The sequence below is a fragment of the Anopheles moucheti genome, chromosome 2, assembly GCF_943734755.1.
Source record: "Anopheles moucheti chromosome 2, idAnoMoucSN_F20_07, whole genome shotgun sequence".
Taxonomy (NCBI): Eukaryota; Metazoa; Arthropoda; class Insecta; order Diptera; family Culicidae; genus Anopheles; species Anopheles moucheti.
In genome coordinates, this window is record NC_069140.1 from 83,515,920 (window position 1) to 83,537,311 (window position 21,392).

At 45.8% G+C, this 21,392-nt stretch overlaps 2 protein-coding genes across 2 annotated transcripts in view; one reads left to right on the forward strand and one right to left on the reverse strand.

The window, feature by feature from the left end:
* The window catches only part of LOC128299737 (uncharacterized), a 68,149-nt gene extending 60,834 nt beyond the window's left edge, over nt 1-7,315 (reverse strand). The window contains exon 1 of the mRNA XM_053035782.1: nt 6,771-7,315. Within this exon, the coding sequence (XP_052891742.1) occupies nt 6,771-6,782 (12 nt within the window). The 5' untranslated portion in view covers nt 6,783-7,315. The remainder of the gene's footprint in view (nt 1-6,770) is intronic.
* A 3,596-nt stretch (nt 7,316-10,911) lies between these two features.
* Nucleotides 10,912-21,295, forward strand: LOC128309952 (uncharacterized). The gene is made up of 8 exons (XM_053046468.1): nt 10,912-11,052; nt 11,338-11,530; nt 12,181-12,815; nt 13,463-15,817; nt 15,891-16,849; nt 17,629-18,663; nt 19,223-21,002; nt 21,067-21,295. The coding sequence occupies exons 1-8, from the start codon at nt 10,912-10,914 to the stop codon at nt 21,088-21,090; spliced, it is 7,122 nt and encodes a 2,373-aa protein (XP_052902428.1). The 3' UTR covers nt 21,091-21,295.
* The last annotated feature ends 97 nt before the right edge of the window (nt 21,296-21,392 follow it).

The following is a 21,392-nucleotide window of genomic DNA, read 5'->3' on the forward strand; positions in this document are numbered from 1 at the left end:
ACCTTCTTTTCATCCTCTTCAGTGCGATGGAATGTTTGCCATCCCTTTGCCAGGCTTGAATGAGAAGAAAAGGACGTCTCAATGCTTTGGTGGAATTCCAAACAGTGGATTGCACATTCTTTCCAATTTTTGGGTTCTTTTAGCATTTCATGCGTTTAATCAATAATATAGCAATAAATAGTGGATGATGTTAATTTAAAATTTGTATTATCTTTTTTTAAAACAACAAGAGCATAAAAGCCTGTCACATTAATATAAACAGAAATATTTTAAAACAGCAATCTGATATCAAGGAATTCTGAGGATTTATAGAACGAATTCCCTAACGATCTAAATAAATAGCAACAGTTAAATCATTTTCACAATACACACCAATGCTTGACGCAGAATTATGCTAAAATTTAACGTTCAATTAAACATTCCCATCCTATTTACCAACCATATTTGTTTCCGTAATCTAAAGGCAAATATTACGGCGTACCCAACTTTTTTTTTATACATGTTTCAATCAAATTACACACAAACACACACACACACACACACACAGTGCCAGAGTCACATTGCTCGATGCTTGAAACACATCATAAATGCATATTTTCCACTGCACATCAAAAGCTTTTGCCAATGCCTAATTAAAAGCCATCCGCATCCGAAAATCCATTTCATTTGCGAATGATAATTTTCATAACATCGACCAACCCAACCGACCGGATCGATTGGGCCAAGTGAAGTGTTACAGTGGCATTCAACGGGGTGGGAGGATTGAGTACGCACCCACCCCCACCCTCATCTGATTCTGACACGTGTAATCATTTGCACAATTAGTGGCGCACAAATGCAGAAAGGATGTTAAAACACGGCGCGCGCGAACGACACTCGAGAGGAGCCTGAAGTGTACAAACCGGGCATCGGTTTTGATAAATGTGTTCCGTTCTAGGAAATATTTATTACATTTATTCTAATACGTGTGTTGTTGTTGAGGCTTATGCATTTTATTTCGTTGAAACTTTATTCCAACTCCCAAGCAAATCCTCCTGTCTGTGAATTCATTATCGTTAATAATAACAACAATACGAATAGTTCTTTAATACATTATCTAGTTCATAATTTTAATATAGTTGAACTACTTAATGAGATAATTCCTGGATAGAGTGCTTGAGCTTACTTCAACAGTTTGTGAATCATAAGTGATTTATGTTGGTATTTTAGCGTCGCTTCAATCGGCTTGCTTCATACCCGTATTTGATAGCGCGTGAGTCAATAACACGTCCGCTCTGGGTTCAAATCTCAACTGTGGCACGCGATTAATGGTGTCCTCCTATATTGCATCTTTTATGCCTAATTCTCACGAGAGAAGAACAACTACAGGTAAGTAACTCCCACGAGTAAGAGTTGTTGATAAACGCAAATTAAGTTAGTTAATAAATATTTATTATTGATACCCTCAAAATAGATATTTTCATTAATGTTTATAAATAAAAAAGTCCATTTTCTAATGGTTTTGTAGTTCTACCACAATTAGACATTAGAAATTAGAAAAGTTGAACACTTTTGAACACTTGGATAGATAAAAAAAGGTTGACAATGCCCTCAAAATAGATACTTTTATTGATATATTTAAATAAAATAATTTTCTATTCTTTATGTATACCAGGATAAGACACACATGGAAAGGACAGATATAAGGATAGTCGCTTTCCGACAAATTAGTACCACAGGAAAACTGAAGAAGCAAAGGACACCCAACAAAAGTGTCCGCCATCATCTTGAACTTTCTCAAACAATCAAAGTGCAATAATAGTTAACTACACTGGTACATCATTTATTGCTGTTTTTTTTTTTTGCATATGGCGCAGTGCAAATGCGAAGTAATTCATAAAGCAGCAAAGTAATTTATACAACATGGCGAACTGGTACACTCGCGTACGGTGTGTGTACCAGGGAAAGCCCTTCGTTTGGTCCCTTTTAGGAAAAGACATTAGGCTTGATTGATGGGGCAACGGGCGAGCAGCAGTATAGTCGTATGTCGATTTTAACTGCACGCCAAATGGTACTAAAAATAGGTTTCAATTTATTTTTATTTTTAATGTAAAACTATTGTTACGGGTAACTCACCCCCCGTTGGGGGGAAGTTTCCGGAACATCGCGCTCGTTGTTGTGCAAGCTTTCGTTACAGCCCTTACAGGGGCGCGTTCGAACACGTTCGTATGGATGCAAATAACGAACCACCGCTGGCTGTAAAAGGTGAGCCAGGCGCAATATAGCAACAAATTTTTACAATCCACGACCTTAAAACGAACCTTGTGACGACGATGTGGCCAGAATTTTATGACAAACGGGCAAGATACCACCACGAGGACACGAAGAAATGTCATCTTTTACAATCCTACACGGAGAAGCTGCACAAAAGCGATAATTTAAACCAAAAAGTGCCAATTAAGAGAATTGCACCGTTTCGCTTGCAGAAAAGAGAAAACAAAAAAATAAAGGCGCTCAAATTAAAATAAATTAACTCAAGCGGTGTTTTTCATCCTGGCGGTGAAACATTTGCACCGAAGGGCATCCCCACAGGCAAAGACCTCAAAGGAATTGATCCTCTTGATCCCGAATGCATCCTCCAGATCCACACTTCACAATCACAAAGGCAGAATAAGAACCCCTTCCCCCCGGCGGGCATTATGCAATAAAACGAGCCGAGATATTCTCTTTGGGGTGAGTGGGGTGAGAGGAGGGGGAGAGTGGGGGAGGGGGTTAGTTGAGGCCATAACAAAGGGTTGATGGCTTAAGCGACATGACTGCCATCCAACGGCCAACACAACAAGGAGATTCGCTAGGTGGCCGCACACCGTTGCCGTTGGCAAAACCACATGCACCAGGACTCTCCCAACTCCCCCCCCCCCGAATTCCCCAACCATCACAGGGGGGGGTAGCAAAAAAAAAACGAACGGTTTGGGTGCAAGAATTTCTATCCATCCATAAGACATTTTATGACCGAGAAGAACATGGGCCCAAAAGCCAATGGTCAACACCCAACAACCATCACCGCGGAGTGTTTTCGCATGATGTTTTGCTAGGTCATAAAATTATGACAAAAAATCGGTGTTGGATCGTCGTATGGTGGTGAAAATGGGAATTCAAACTTTCGGTTCAAACCGTTCAAAATACGCCGTTCTGGAAGTTTGTCGATTTATGATTTATGATACTTGCGCCTGGGAGTAAGTTTCACGTTTACTCCAAAAAGCACATTCCTAAATGATTTCGAACATTAAAATCATACCGGCAGCGGAACTCATTTGTGCGGAGAGTTTTTAGAAGCGAATTAATCGGCGGCTCCGCGAGTCGACGGAACCTGTTTTCGGCTCCCCAACACAACCCACCCCAGGTTCGCTTCGAAAAGAAGCTTTGCATAATAGTTTCGGCAAAGCGATGTTTATGGTCAGAACGCTTCGAGAAAATGGTACCACAACCCAAAACCAAAAAGAGCAAAAGAAAAGGAAAGAAACTCATTTACAATTGTGCCCCGCTTCGAGAAACAACTCCAGGCGGAAAAGGATTGTAAAATTTCAAAATTATTCTTTTCGTTGTTCGGGCAGGGACGAAGTGTTATCCTCCATTTTCCAACCAGTCAGCATCCACCGGCAAACTATTGATTAGTGCCAACCATCAAACGGCCGCTTTTGTGCCGCGCTAACGGAGATCCTTTAATTTGCTCTGAAATATTCCAATTTGCAATTTTTATTGCAAGCTCATAAACGGAGACGAAAGGGCCGGAGGAAGGAAGCGGGATATTGTTATTTCACTTTTGAAAGGAGCTTTTATTAAGCTTTTATACTTAAAACTGCATTCAGCAGCGTAATGTTTCTGGTATGACGAAATTGCATCATTAGAGGACTTTTGTTTTCCGCTTTAGTTCTTATATAGTCTCTTTCATTCGTGTAAAGTTGTTTTAAGGTGAAATGTACAGACCAAAAAGCTTAAAATTTTTGGGGAACATTCTGTAAAAATTACAAATCAACACACCGACAACTATCCAAGTTATGGTCTAAAGACTGAATTATACCCAGAAAATTTCTAAAATCTGACAAATTCTTGAGATATTTCGTATTGGAGCTATAGAAAACCCTACAAAGTACCATTCAAAAATGGCTTTTTAAACAATAAACATCCGCCATTTTGCAATAGAGACAAATTTTCTAATTTTGATTTGTTAAATAACAGAATGAGAATATTTAAAGTCCTCTAAAATAGTTATTTACTATCGGTGAATATAAGGTTAAACACCCAAGGTTGGAGTTCAAATCTTTTGGTGAACGACCTTCAGTTAGGTTTATTAAAAAATTGTCTAAATAAGCCATTAATTATCAGTATTTAGCAACTCTTCGTGTTTGTCCTGATCAAGGCAAACAAACAAATTCTTGATGAAGTCATTCTACCTAACTGACACTGAAATCTTAAGGGACAATTTAAAATTTCCTCAAATGTTAAAGAATTGCCTCAAAAACTATAATCAACAATTGTATATTCATAATTCGCAACATGATCTTCAAACGTAGATATAATTATCCACTCATCAGCTGCACCGTGTGGCACCAAAATTGGGTTTTTATTGCCCTAACAACTGAAACCCTTCGGCGTATAATGAAATTTAAACTTTCAACTCCCTGGCCCGTCAACCCGTCAACTTGATAAGCGAACAGAGCGAGGGAAGGAAAAGGCAAGCAGGCGAAAAAAAAACAATAGCAACCCAACCGGACCAGAGCGTCCGTGTGCTAGCCCAACCAACCAACCAAACGGCCACAAGAAATGCAACAAAGCACGCAACGACGTTTTGATAAGAAGCGGTTGATTGTGACTTGTGCGGTGTTGTGCGGGCAAACATTTGCCTTATCAACAATGTATGAGTGTGGTGGTGGCTTTGGGGGGAGGGGGTGGCCTGAAAGGGGATGCAAAGAGAGAGAGAAAAAAACGCCAAGGGTTGTGTGCAGGGTTAACGCAGGAAAGGGAAACAAATTAACATGAACTTATCTTCTCCTAAAACAGTACACACACTTCTCTCTTCCCTGGGTTCGAGACATCAGAGGGTGGAGGGTTGCAAACTGCGCACGAAATCAATGCTGCTGCGTCACATCACGTGCACTATATTTTGCCTTCGAAACCGTATTGTTAAGCGAGTGACGATTGTTTGCATACCGAGAAGAAGAACATGTGAGCGTTGTGGCCCGCGTGTGAAACGGGGCCGTTGAGTTGCATACGGTGCCGTCGCATTCCAGTTAATTGTATCCGATCGATAGACATTTGAAATGCATTTCGCTGTTTATCATAATAACTCTTTTCAAAGATATTACAAGGAAATATTTATATCGAACAATGAATAATCATTTTTTAAAGATAAAATAATGATTAATCGTTACAGTGGTGCCTCAAGATATGAGTTTAATTCGTTTCGTAACCTTGCTCGTATCTCAAAGCATTTTTTTATTAAAATTCCTTTAAATTGCACTTAAATTTTAACTGATTTATCCTTATTTTTAAAACGCAAAAATTGTATTACTTCAGAAGAAAACAATGTGTATTAATAAGTACGTTTGAAAGTAATGGAAACAAATTCTATAAAATAGTACTTTATCAAAGAAGAAGTAAAGAGAGATTACATTACCAAGATCTTTTTTTATATCTTATAGAAATGACCTCATCCACATCCGATTCTTCCTGCTGCTGCTGCGGAAAATTGAATAACGTTCGGAGCTCAACTCCTGAGACTGTGTACCTCTATGAGTTCGCTCGTATCTCCCTTATCCATCGCCAGAACCAGAGAAATTTGCAATTTCCCAGAGAAACAATCTCTTCTTGAACTGATACTTTGGAAACCTTGGTTTCAAATCTTTGAAAACTTCTATTAGCTACACACCCTCATGCCATAGATTCTTCCATGAGAAGATCAAGGCCCTGGTTGTAAGATCCCAGCTAGGACTGTTCAATAATTCTGAGGTGAATCACGAAATGTGATATCGTGTGGAATGCTCTCAAAAGGAATGTGTTTGTGTTTTCCGTCATCTCAAAGCAAAACGAGGGCATCAATCACATAGACCGAAGACTTTCGTAAACTTTCGTACAGAGGACTTACAAAGATGTATGTAGTGTCTCTAATAAGAGATTTGAGAAGAGTTTTTCACATGAATCTTCAGTCAAGGAGTCATTCAAATCGTTACTCAACTACCAAAATACTTCTATTTACTAAAAGATTCTTGAATCCTCAAGGATTTTGGAAATCTTGAGCATTTCTCGACTTCCAAAATACATCTATTTCCTAAAATCATCAAAAAATCATGAACTCTTGAGGATTTATCAATCTTCAGAACATAATTCTGAAGAAGATTCACTTAACTTTAATAAAAATTAGTGTGCAGGACATTGTGTTATAAAAATGAAAACTTCGCAAAACCCTCCAATACGCATTTAATTTCATAATCGAATCAGTGTTGAATATTCCATCGTAAAAAAAAACGTCAATTGCGCGAACAAACGTTTCAGTGCTGTTTTGTTTTTCGATATCATTTTGTGGAAAATGGCCCACCCACCCCCGACCCTAACGCGGGACGAGTGAGCGCCTCTTATCACTGTGCCCGTGCGTAAATATAAAATCCTCTCGAATGCACCACCACCACCCCACGCACTTTTCTCTTTTCCCACTGGGCGCATTTCCCCACAACACACACACACACGAAAACACGGTTCTTAAAAATGTCAAAGCTGTCATTTAAACAACTCACCCTGATATCCATAATCGGGCCGCTTCTGCTGATGCTGGGATTGCCGTTGCTTCCCCCGATGACGATGATGAGTATGCCGCCCCGTGGTGTTTTTTTTTCTCTCGTTGCGTTACGTTCACCGTTTCAAATATTGATGATGTTATTTTCCCACCTGACCCGAAACGTTTCCGCTGGGCCAGCGAGCGCGGCAACACAACTGGACGCTTTGTTGATGGTGATGCGGTTTCGCCTTTCGCCGAGTGGAGAGTCTTTTCTTTTCTTTTTCTTTTCTCTCTCGATAGTATTGCAACAAAAATAAATCAACTCGCGTAATTCGCGTGCTGCGGGGTGGTGAGAGAACCGCGACTCGGGCACCGCTATAGTATGAAATCTCGCTATAGTGAGCGCATTCGCGCTAGCGAGAACGGCGGTCGCTCTGTCGAACGAGAGCCAGTTTCTCCATCGACATTACAATGCGAACGTGGAGGAAAAAAAACCGGCTTTTATTACGCGCGCGACTGTACGAATTAGAAGAGAAAGGGGACCAATTCCTGTTTTTTTCTCTCCTTTTTGTTGTTGTTGTTGATGTTGCTCTGATTAAACGGGACAATTCACGATGAGTATGACGTTTTGACAGCGCCGGCTCCTTCGCGATTCATGGGGTGAGAGATGACAATGCGTGATGCTCACGATGCTGCCGACGATTTTTTTCCCTCCTTCTGTATTAATGTGAAAAGCAATATTGCACTCGTTTGTAAAATGCGGGTACACCCCCTAATGCTACACAACACCACCCCTAACCCACTGGCGGCGCTTAAACCACCTTCACATCCGGACACGGGGGGGGGTGTAAATTCATTAGCGGCCCAGACACTCACTAGTGAGACATTTAATGATAACTTAATTGAACTTTTTTTTCTTCTATTTATCTCATTAGCTTTTCCGACAAACAGGCCACACTCTTCCCACCTTGGGAAGGATACAAACGCATACACACAAACGCACACACTTCCTTTCTCGCACGGCCTAGGAGAACAACTGCACTCACGCACTACTAGCCGTATTCCATTCCCTTTTACGAGCAGCAGCTCGATTGGCTCGATGGATTTTTGCCACACTTGATTGATCTTATATGCACCAAAAACAAAAAAGCGTAATTTTTCACTTCTTTTTTTTAATTACACAAACAAACAAGAAACAACGCGCTTGCCACGTACACAGCACCACACACACGCACGCACGCGTCACACGCCAGAGAAGGTTTCTGTTCTAAAGCGGTAAAGAAAATCATTAATTAGGATCAATGTTCTCTCTCTATATATTCAGTGCGTTAATTGTCATATTTTACAGTGGGTTGTTTATTTATTTTGGGATTTTTAACGGAAAACACTGAGCGTGATAATTTTTATTATATTTAAAAATCACACACACACACACACTCCTGCAAAGATACAAAGTGTACGATGCAACGGTGTTAAGTGGAATGTTATTGTTGTTCATATGGTAACACCTTGTCTTTTACTACTTTTTGGTCTATTTGTCATCATTCACCATGTGAACAACGCACCTTCAAAGTGAGAAAACGCAGCAAACTGGCTGCAAAACACATTGTAAACTGTACACTCGATCACAAAATTTTAACTCATTATTTGTACGTTGTTTTGCTGTGTGTGGTACGTTACCGAGGCAACACAACACCGAGAAGCAAAAGCAACAACAACAACAAAAGGGCACACATGCTCGCCTGTACGCCAGCAGGCAACAGCGAAACGACGTAGGCCATGTGTTTGTGTGCGTTTGCGTGAATCGAAATGAATATTTAAGCAGCCCACATCGGGACAAAAGCGACAGATTCGGGGAGTGATTCGGTCAAGTGGGGAGCATATATACATTGTATGCAATCGTTTATTACTTATTCTCACACACGCACACACACTCAATCGCATAGGCAAATCAAATGTCTGCTTAAACACACAAAAAAAAAACACAATATTTCATCGAACATTGGCTAGAGACAAAAGGCAACGCTAGCTCGTTGTATTTCGTGACAAAACACTCAAGTACACTAACACTTGTGCACGCATAAAGAACACCGTTGACGGAAATAATTCACACTCGAATTAATGCCGAGATTATCGCGTTATATATACATATATATGCGCAACTCACTACGCGGTGAAGTGATACAAAAGAAAGACAATTTTTGCTCACATACGTCACACGTTAAATGCGGTTTCATCTTCGGCCTCACATGTCATAAATATTAAAATGATAAATGCGCACCTATTTTCCCCGCTCGCAAGATGGAAGCGATTAGTGTGATGAAAAATTGCGCACAAAAATCGTAACAGAAAAACGTTAATTGATAAGCAGAAAAACAACAACAACAAGGTTAAGTGTGCAACAACCGGCAGTATAATCACACTTCACTACATTAATCAGAATGCCATCCTCCTTTTACATCTCCTGGAAGCGTACGCAACAAAAAAACATGGAGAGCAAATTGCACCGAATAATAAAAAAAACTACACACAATAACTGCACACTGTACGGCAAACCCTCCACACACCCCACGTATGCATTTATGCGCGTTCAACATAATGCTTTTATTACACATCTTCGCTCCCGTTCGCACCGATAGCAATTGGTACGGGGTGAGTATTCGATTCAACCGTTCGCGCCGTCTCACTCACGCTCACTTTCCCTATTCTCACTTGTTTTGCTCGCTCTCAGCTATGTTAAATGACGTTACACATAGTTCGTACGATGCGGGAGTGGGAAACGAGAGTTGCGGGTGGGATCTTGTTTTTCCCTCTAATTCTTAATGTCCCACCCCTTCTCGCACCTTCACTCCTCCCTCCCAACAAAACACTCCACAAGAACTTCTCTTCAGCTTACACGTGTAGGCCTGTCGGACGTTCTGTGCTTCACTCCAAACCGCGAACGCACTTCTCAAAATCAATCACAAATCGCGACGCGGCACAAACACAAACTTTTGTTTAGTTTAATTATTATTTTGTGACTGCATTTTTTCTTCCTTTTACACAACTGCGTTTACGTAGTGTTTGATACAGAATCACTTTTGATCCCCGAGCGCGGACACACCAGCCAGCACGTCCGTTCGCGTCGACTGTTGCGAGAGAAAAAGCTGCAGAGCTGCTTCCGCAAGACAAAACTAAACCGCGTGAGTAAGCTGAACTCTCACCGCGATTAAGGCGTATCAAGACTGTTCCCAACCGCTCACATTTGCGTCGCTGTTTTGGTAAAAAATAATTTATATTTAAGTATCCGCTTGTGCTTTTTGGTGAGGCTATGAAAAGCTTTCCTATTGTACGCTTTGTAATACACAAATTTCTGTATTTTGAAAACAGAAAAATGCTCAATGTACGTTGTTTTTCATGTTTCCCTTCTGATGCGTGCAGTGTTCTTTACATTAACAGTGCATAGACCATTGCCTAAAAATCATGCTCACTTCTAACTCACAGCATACTTTCGGAGAGATTTTTCGCTCTATCTCGCTCAGTCTCGCTCTAATTCGGGTATTTGATGGGACAGTCTTCATGAGATGAGACATCTCTTTTCTCACCTCACCTCCGTGAGTACACATTTCTGCTCACTATTGTGAAAAAGTTCATCAAATCGCGAATGATGAAAACTCGCGATCGCGATGTATTAAAACATATTGAATTAAGCTAATTTTTACAACATTTCATGGTATGAAAACAATGGATTTTTTGAACAGCTGATTCAAAATATACACCTCAAAATTGCAACCCTTGTGTTTGTATACATCTTGGCCACTAGTGTCAAATTTCTCCGTCTGTCAGTCAAACGTCAACAAAAACCGAAGAAAAAAACACAAAACCTCTGAAGAGTCTGGAGAAAACAAAACGCCTCCCTTGTGATAAAGCGCATTCAATTATCCCTTTTTGCGTCCAAAACCATTGGAACGGATTGTACATTAGTGTATTAATCCCTTCCGGTCCGTTTTGTTTCTGAGTTGTGCATGTTTTCACGCTGAAACACACCCGGAAAGCGTTATCAAGTTCACCTGTCTGGCCGCTCCAAAGATGTCTTCCAGGTGTACATTTCTCGTGTGAAAATTGTTAAGGCAGCATACACAGTTGCGTTTTCCCCCGTTTGTTCACCGCAGCCTCAGAAAATGGCGCCCGGTTCGAGCAACAATCAGAATAATAACCGGCAAACGGGTACCAAACCGAAGTCGAAATCGTCGAAGAAAAATTCCGTTCCACAGGAAATTGTTGCCCCAACCCGGAGGGATCAGCTCCAGCAGCAGCTAAATGTGAGTATCAGATGTTGCTCGAATGTGCGCACCCACACTCACACGCACGGGGGCGTCGTAATGCATCGGGGAAAATCGGCAGGTTAATTATAGAACCGGGAGGGCCACGTTTTCGCGCATCTCGCATCAGATGAGAGCTCGAGAGCGCGTACGGGTACCGATCGTGCACAAACCACCAGTCTGTGGCAAATCGGCAACCGACGAACGTGACTCTGACGGCCAATGATCATCGGAAGCGTGGTTCTCTGTTTGATCGCTTTAGTGACGGTGTTTTTACTTCTAAAGGTACTCGTCGATTGGGCGAACGTTTCCGGTGCAACCTCGGTGGTGCCGAACAACAATTCGCAACAGCAGCAACAGCAACATTTCAGTGGCGCACAACAACCATCGACAAGTGGTCAACAGCAGCAAGGACAAAATATTCTTCTGAAACCCCGCAATAATCGGACACCTGGTGAAGGCACCTGTTACGAAATCGGTGAGTAAAGCGTGTCCAAGGTACGGTGAAATTATCTGGATGGTTCTTTCCGTTCTAGCCGTAAAGTGAGTGTTCGTTCGTTCGACCATGGCGTGCCGTTCTGCGTCATTCTAGGACAAAAATACACCGCATTAAAATTGAATGACAAACACGAGTCAAATCAACGCCATTAAGAGTTACCTGGTTTATCGATTTGGAAGCTGCCAGTCGGGTATTGGAATCATTTGCGCGATAAATAGTCACAAGCAAGAAGAAGAGCAAAACACAAATTTCCATATATCGAAATTTTGGTGCAAACGTGCGATGCAAAACTCCCCGTTTATGATCTAAATTTAGCGTCGTTTTGCTTGCGTCAAGGTGTGTAACGCACACCCGCCCGCCGAAAACATACGCCTGATGGCCTTCGCGCCATCGGTGCTGTTGGTGTGCTTGAGGATGATCTTACATTCAAACGGGTGGTAGAAAAGATTTAGTATCTTTAGCGCGGGACACATTACAGTGTGTGAATCAACCCCCAAATCAGCGGCAATTCACTTATCACCGCTGTTTCATTGTTATCGTTATAGAGAGATATATATTTGAAACAAGAGATAATTTTGTTTTCGAACTTCTGAAATACTGTTTCTATTTTTATCCCACTCTCCTTACAGATAATTTGTCGCTGCAAGATAACAGCCGCTACATACCGGTACGACCGATTGTGCGACGAAATCTGCTGAACGAAGGAACCGGTGGAGAACAGAGCGAACCGCACAACACTGCAGTCGGTGTGGTTATACCTACGACGCCTAACTCTGCCGTGCAGCAGACCTTCCGCCTAAACGACGGTGCTTCAGCGAGTGGTGTTGCCGTCGGATCGACACACAGCATCAACAATTTGCTTCATAGCGGTGCTGGCGGTTCAACCGTCACCGGTGTTGTGCCGAAACAGCAGCAACACATCCTGAACCATCTTCTGCTGCAGCAGCAACAGCAAAACCAAACCGGGCAGCCACGATCGACTTCTTCGCCCTTGAGCTACCGTGTACCGGATGGTGCCTCACAAAATCAGTTGAACTTAAACAAAAACTCGAACCATCAGCAACAGCAGCAGCAGCAGCAACAACAACATCACCACTTACTCACAGCTGCGGCCGTGCCATCGACTTCTTCCGGATCGCGTTACGGGTCCGCTACACTACCGTACAACTCAACAACCAGCGGCACAGTGGAGGATACGCTGAATCAGATACAGGAGTACATCAAACTGACCACTAACCTGATCTCATCGGTGCAGATTGATAACGTGAGTGGTGTTGTACGGCGACAACCGACCGAGGCGAGGAAGTATGGGAGACGAGAATTGTTACTTTGTGCCGATTAATTCCGCCACGCTGGAGGATGTGCGGCACTCCGACACGGAGGTGCGTTTATCTGTTTATCCCGCGTTTATGCCGCAGCTGTTGTTGTGTCTTATATTTCGTGTGGATTTTTGTGCAACTACCTACTTACTGCTTTTCTTTGTGACACACTGCAGCCAGGAATCTTTAAGCCTGCTGTTTCTGGCTTTCCCTTGATTATTATTTACCCGTTAGCGTGGATCAATCGGTTTTGCTCTACGAAAACCGGCGATTCTAACACTACACCATACGGTCATCTCGCCAGGAACTACTTCGAGCTGGTGTTTAGTGTCGCAATTTATTGTAAATGCTAAAAGATGAATGTTTGTTTAACAGCATGTGCTGCTTTTTTAGAATAAGCTGTGCGTTATCATTCACAATTTCAAATCCATCAATGAGTGGCAAGCCTCATTCTAATACCGAACATAACGTAATGTTCGAGTAGCTCACCGTAACAATTCTCCTTCTCACTGTTGCCTTCTTCGATGTTGGTACTGCAGGACTAATTTAAATTGGGCCTAATATTAACGTTTCCGCTCCGCTTCCTTTCCAGCTTAACGGTGGTCCGCGGCCCCAATCGGTGCAAAGCATCAGCACGAACCAATCGACCACACCCGTACCACCGTCTGCCTCCTGTGACGAGTTGCGCTATCGCATGGAATCGCAGTCGAAAAATATGCAAGCCCTGAAAGAGCAGCAAGCGCATCTGCTTCGCCTCCAGCAGGCGGCCCGGCAGCAACTGCAGGAGATGGAATCCATTCGTCAAATGCACACCGCCAGCGTAGCACCACCGATAGAATCATTCCAAACGGTGGAACAGGTGCAGGACGGTATCGGCAGCATCATGGAGCGGATGCGCGTACTTTCCACCTTCATACAGAACCAGCAGGAATTGAGCAACATGCTCGGTCCGGACAATAATACCGATGTGCTGGCCGATCAGGCCATGTTGCAGCAAAAGTTTCAGGAACTGCGCGATAAGAAGAGCCAGATGCACAATCTCGTATCGGAGCTGCAGAATTTGAACCTGGACGCGAATCGGCAGTTTGATGGTGAACCGGCGCCCGAACCACGGAATGTACCGATCGAGCTGACGCACGCACCGGCCACGGCATCGGATGCGAGGAATGCGACAAAAATATTTCTCAACGGTGGTGGCACCACGATGGAGGGTACGAGCAGCGGTGCGGTGAACCCTGTGGCCACCGTCGAAGGTATGTCGGTACCGGCGCACCGGCTGGTGGGTGATGAGCAGCGCAATAATGGTGCACCACAATCGGGCGCGGTCGATGAGGACGAGGATGAGGGACCGCTGAACGACGAGGAAGCATCGGTGCTGACCGGGACGGCCGACATGTTGAGCGAAAAGATCAATGAAATTAATGCGATGAAGTCGCAGTTGCGTCGGCTGAAGGAGATGATGGATACGGTGAAGCTGATCGAGATGAAGACGGGCCAGGAATCGATTGATGAGGAAGATGAGTACGAGGAAGAGGATGCCCCGGAAGACGAAGAGGAGGGTGATGATGAGGATGACGAGGGGGCGGCAGCGATTGCCATGCAGCAGCAACAGCAGCAGCGTTCCAGCCGGAGCCGTTCGCGTTCTATGAGTTCCGCACCGATCACGCTGCTTCCCAACGGTACGACGATCCCGAACGATGCGGACGGTAGCGATCTGTCACACCAGGAGCGGGAGCATCTGAACAAGCGTGTCGAGGCACTGCACGCCATGACGCAGGATTTGCGCGAACAGGCCAAATCGATTGCAGCCGAGCGCGATCGTTTAAAGCACGCCCGGAACGATCTGCACAAGCGGCGCAACAATGTGATGGAGCTGCAGCAACAGGCGCAGAGTCAGGCGAGCGAAAAGCTCACCAATCATGTCGCCTCCTTTGTATCGGTGGCTGCTGGCCCGAGCGGACGCGTTCCTGCGGGACCGAAGGAGCGCCAGCAGATGGAACTGAAGGCCGAACTGGAGCAGAAAAAACGGGAGCTCGAGCGGATTGAGAAGATGACGCAAAGCATCAAGAAAAACACGGAACTATCCCGTGCCGCGGTGGTGGAAGGTGTGAACGAACACGAGCAGCAGGTAACTCCACTCCCGAAAGCAACCGGTCCCTCGTCGGTTGTCTCATCGTCGGTTGAATCGTGCAGTGGCGGTGCTGGATCACATCATCGTGGTACACCGTCGACCCACGCGACCATTCCACCAGCACCGGCCCCATCGGCCATTAGCGGTTCGCTGCAGAACAATACGGCCGGTAGCAATGCGACCAACGATTCGAAGACGAACTCCGCGGACTCGGGTGTTACGTCGGACATATTTGCCCATGCGCAGCTGGAATCGGCCAGCTATCAGTCGAGCAGTACGCGCAGTTTCCCACCCCCGATGCCGGACATTTGCAACCGCAATGCGGCCACTGACCGGTATCGGTTGAAGCGGAGCGATCTCGATGCCGACGGTGCACCGGCTGGTGGTGGTGGTGGTGCTGGGCCGGGTCCAATCGGGCGTGATCATCGTGGATCGTCGCCGTGGCCAGTGTTTGGCACCAGCGGTGGCGCTGGTGGATTGTCCAGCTCGAATACGGGCCCGCACAGTCCACACTACGGGCTGCCGTACGGGCCGGGAATGCATGACCTTTCGCACCATGCGACGGCAGCCGGGTACGGGGGCGGTGGAGGTGTTGGTGCGTACGGAAGCAGCTGGAGCACGGGCGGGGGTCCGTACGGTGTGGCGGCAAATTTGTTGCCACCGCATGCTGCCACCCCGAATACACCGCCCGATCCGATCGTATTCCAGCACATCATGCAAACGCAGCAGATGCTGATGAACTCGATCACGCAGTGCAACCAGCTGCTGTGGATTCAGCAGCGTGAAATCAACAATCTCAACAATGCCGTCTTGTTGGTAAGGAAATTTCAGAACTATATGTCTCCTGTTAATAATTGGTTCCTTACTAATTGTACACATTCCTTTGCAGCTTCAGGAACGGATACTCGGCACGAACAGCAGCTTACTGCTGCACGAAACCCATGGCCCACCGATGGGAGCCACGTTAATGAGGGCGGAATCAACTCCGCCCAATGCCTCGAATGCGGCCACCACGGCCAGCAGCATATACACACGGGCTCGTTCCGAGCAACCGATGATGTCCCATCAGCAGCAGCAGCAATCCTCTCCCTATCATCATCCCCACACCCACCTCCATACGGCATCCCATCCTGCATCATCCGCTGTTTTGCTGCAGCAGCACCAGCAGCAGCAGCAGCAACCAATGCAAACCTTTACCCAACCGCCATACAGTCCGCTTGCCGCCGGGGTACCACAAACTCACCCGCTGGTTTCACCGCAGCAGCAGCAGCTTCCCCCAAACTCACAATGTCTGGCCAATCAACAGGTGCAGCGTAACAATACTAACCCCGGACAGGCCGGACTACCCCCGAGCGGGGCCAATGTCGGCCGGTTACGTTCGAGTGTGCGTCCGCTTAACATTAACACGCTTAACAACGCGCTTTACGACGATCAGTCCGGCACTGGTGGTGGTGGTGGTGGTGTGCTTAATGGCACGGAGGCCGGGCTGGGAAACGAGTACGGTGGTGCCGGTTCGATCGCACCGAACATGATAAACAATCTGTGCAGTAACGGTTCACAGCCGGCCACACCGACACCGACGACCGGTGCAGCATTGCAGCAGCATCACCACCACCACCAGCAGCAGCAGCCGCCGTTGCACACGTCCTCGCTACGCTTCGGGCAAAATTACAACAATCTCAACAACACGGTCACGAACAACCTAGCGAACGCAAACATGCAGAACAATCAGAATCTGCAGTACAACCAGCAGCAAGATTCCTCCACCCAGCAGCAACAAACGCAAGCCCTCAACAACCAGGTGCTGCCGGGTGTGAGGGCCAATAATTATTGGGATAACTTCCGAAGGTAACTACCCAGTTCTAGTGACAACTGTTGTACCATTTTTTATTCAGCAATTTTCATGTTTTTTTTTTAGTTTGTTTAGATCGTTGAGTGTAGGTAGTAGTAGTCACTTTGATAATTAAGTATAACGCTAAGGGGGAAACAGTACTTCTACGTCGCGTTGCCGATTTGCTTCTATGCCCTCCCTCTCTCTCTCTCTCTCACGCACACATTTCATTGTTCCTGAGTCCTTTTGGTTGTATGTGTTTTCATTTGCGCACCCTTTTTATCCGATCTCCTTTAATCCGTTGCTGTTGATAATTATACGTTTTTGTATCCTTTGACGATGCTCTCACACCGTGGTGGCGATTTGGGGGAATGGTTCCAAACGGTTGTTCCAAGCTTTAGATAGGGTAGAGATATTTAGGAAGCGGAAGCTAGTTCCGCTAGCGCGCACTGTTTTGATACGAACCCATGGTAAGTTTGTGTGTGTGCATTTTGTGTTTGTGTGAGTGTAGTTTTCCGAAGTACGACGATAACATGTGTCCTAGATGTTGTAGCGTGAATGGATTTAATATGTTTTATCAATAACTTCAAGTAATGATAACGATAAACTGCTCTTATTTCTTAAAAAGAATCCAAATTCACATTCGTAACTCTCTACCATTTGAAAATATCCATTTCACAATTTGTTGCTAATACAAGTATGTTAGTTTGTATTGTTTTTGGTTTTTGTTTGATGATGTTGTTTTAAAAATGGAAACAAATACTAATGCATTCCATGTTTTGCACTCTCTTTGTAGCTACTCAAGACAAAATCTCCTATCGAGCAATAGCTGCAAAAGCAACGAAGAATCATGTTCGCAAACTGGCAGCGCTGGTGGTGGTAGTGGTAGTGGTGGTGGTGGTGGTACAGCAGGCGGAACAGGAGGATGTGGTGGTTCCGGTGGCACTGGAGTTGGTGGTAGTGGTGGAGGGCCAGGAAATGCTGCTGGAAACGGCGGTGGAAGTGGCTGCAATACGATAAACAATCAATTCCAGCGTAATAACAGCAATGCTTCGAATCAGTACATGAATAACCAGAGCAACAAGTACCAGCAGGCGATCAATATTACGCGCAACAACTCGCTGAGCAATTCGAATCAAGCAAACAGTGCCGGTTTGTGTCAGGATTTGGAAACTTCTGGGCAGATACTGGGCTATCATCCAAACCAGGAACAACCGATCGATGATGGTCAGGTTGTGGATCACCATCGTCAGCAGCATCCGGTACCGGTACAGCAAACCCTTGGCGGACAGTCCGTGCATGGGACGAGACATGCACAGCAACCTTACCCGCCATCCGTCGTAACCGCTCGTCAATCGCACCAGCCACAATCGCAACTAGTCGGCACGGGATCGGTTCAAACGCAAACGGCAAGCCATTCGTACACAACACTACCACACCAACCTTTGCAGCAGTCCACTCCGCAGCAGCAACACCCGGCGTCGTCTTCTAGCATGATCGGAATGCATCCGACACCTGCCGGTCAACATCAGCAGCATTCGCAACAAATTCCACCACAGCAGCAGCAGCAGCAACAACCGCACGCCCATCATGCACCCTTGAATCAGTCCAACTCGCTGGATCTTGGCGAACTGCAGTTCCACACGAACCCGATCAATCTCGGGCTTGCGAACAAAACACACCCGAAGGCGAGCGGACACAAGAAGTATCCACTGTCGCTGCGTTCCTGCCGGGATGCGGGTGCCGGCGGTGAAGGAAGCAGCGGATGCTACGTGTCCAGTGGGGGTGATATGAATCTCGCCTCCACCTGCACGTACCAGCACGATTCCAAGTGAGTGAACGCAAGGGTGGGCTAACTGCAAGGGAAAAATTGGAAATTATGGTAATTTGGAGGACACGGCGACACTGATCGGGTTGGGTTGTCCAGTGTCATTTTAATGACATGACCAGCTCACGGAAACCTTGGAACGTTGCAGAATTCCGTCGTGTGCTAAAATCATTATACTGGAGAGCCTTAATTTAATGAAATTTGCATTAAGCACATGACCCATGACCCAGAATTCTCGGATATAAACATCCAAACAACAACGTTTCTCTGACGGAAATCCTTGATGATGGTAAAGAGCTTGGGAGTCTTCTAATAACGATCACCTCGTATATGACGCAGATGATTGTCATTGTCTTAGCTGGAATTTAAAAAGAGCTCACGATGTCGAATAGTATCACTTTGCCTTAGGATGGTGATTGGTTATCTGATCTGAATCTGATTCGGATTCTTGAATCTATAATGTTTGCCTATGCCAAGCACTTGAAATAATAGTTTTGAAAGTAGATTGTATTTATATAATCTATAGTTGATTCTAATTCCTTGATTTTTACATTCGTTGTAGGTCCACCTCAAAACTATTTGAAGCACTCAAAGAAAACGTCTACCAGGAGGTGAAGAATCTCATCACAGCCAACGAATCTCGGCCCCACTTTCTCATACAGCTGTTCCGTGAGCTGCAACTGATCTCGTCCGATCCACTCCGGCAGCGCACGCTGCAATCGATACAGGAGCTGTACAACCGGTACATCGAGTCGACGCTGCAGGAGGAAAACCACGTGAACAATGTAGGAAGCAACAATTTGCTAGCGTCCACCGGGCTGTCAAACATGCCGGAAGGAACGAACAACGGTGGTGGTGAAGGTATGGTGAACGGTGAATCACGCACCACTCCACCGCGCGATGCAAGAAACGACGAATCGGGCGTTGAGTTTGAAGTTATTCAAAACTACACGAACCTGCGCCAACAGCAGCAGCAGCAGCAGCAGCTGGAGCAACAGCAACAGTATCACTATATTCCTGCGAATGGACCGGAACAGGCAGGGGCGGCGAATCTGCAGACCACCACTGCTGGGGGGGAAGTTTTAACCTCCTCCCTGCCGAACGCTTCTACGTCCGCCAACACACCGCCGGGTCTTTCTGCCGGCCGTCCGCACAACCAGGAACAGCTCGTCCCAATAGCGGTGGCCAATTCGGAAATCATTAACATCATAATGGGCGATATCGTGTCGGTGATAAACTCGGTCGATTACATTAACGACTCGGTGCTGTTCAAGATTGCGGGCGTCATCTGTAACCATGCGGCCGGTGGTGGTGCACCGGTGGATTACGGTCAGCCGGTCGGTGGTGATTCGACCGGGGGACAGCAGCATCACCATCACCATCACCATCAGCACCATTACCACCATCACCATGCGCGGTCGGGCCAGTCACCGGCAGCTTCGTTGCTGGCCGCCGCCTCGTTCCTGTCGGCGCAGGGGGACGAACAGCCGGGAGAGCTCGGATCGGGCGGATCCAGAGCGGATGGTGTCGGTGGGGGAGATGTGTTTAGTCGGGAGGATTTTTTGCGCCATCTCGAGAGCTGGAATCGAACCGATAAGGATGAGTTTATTTCGAACTTGGAAAACTTTCTCAACAACATATTGCTGCGTTCGTCGGCGGTGGAGGGTGAAGAGGGCGAGGAAGAGGAGGACGCTATTACCGGTGGTCCGATCGGAGGTCAGCAAAATCCGGCGTATGTGGATGATGTACAGCCGGCAGCAAACAGTTGCTCCGTACCGATCGGTTATGAAGGAGGTAATGCGACCAATCAGGGCACGGATGGTGGCGTGAATGGAAATGGAATGGCACCGTTTGTGGTGGGAGAGCAGCAACGTCCCTTGGAATCGGCGGTAGTCGTCAGTTCGAGCTCCTCTTCCAATGTGGTGTACTCTTCGACCACGTACGATCTTGCCGAAGCGGATCAAGTGTGCGATATGGAAACTTCCACGGGAAATATGGGTGCGGCTGCAGGTGCCGGGGGAGGAAATTCCACGATGGAGCATCCCACCGGTGGAACCAACTTTGACGACGGCCGTTGGACAGTGGTTGTGCAGAAGAAACCGGCCACCGTGGGGGATGAACAGAGCGGTGCTAACAGTGCGACCACCGATGGACGATCGCAGCCAAGGCTGGGTGGTTTGCAACAGCAGCAAATGCATGGTGGCGGCAGCAACACTAGCGGACCGAGTGCCACTAATGGAACTGTACCGCCGGGAGCATCCGGTGGAGGAAACAATGGTAACAACATCAACAACAATTGGCAATCGGAAGAGGTCGCCGACGAGCATTTGGAGCAGACGGAAGTAAGCTGTTTTTTTGTGTTTTAAAGAACGTTATTTACCAAAGCTTTTTTTCTGCTTATTTTAGGAACATCGTTCATCATACTATTAGAACAAAAGGTTTCGACATGTGCGACCGGAAGGCGGCATAATCCAGACACGCTGCGGCACACGCACGGCTATAGAATATAATCGTGATTTAAAATCAATATACCCACTCCCAAACGCATCATATAACCTCCACAGACGTCAAGCAATGCAGAATTGCAAGTAAATTGAATTAAAATAAAAGCACTACCTATTAGGTGCCACCACTACTAAGTGCTTTGCATTTACTTAATTATTTTTGTCGAGAAACTGGATGGTAGATGTTGCCGCTTTTGATTGTTACTGTGTCAGGAACAAAACAGGAAG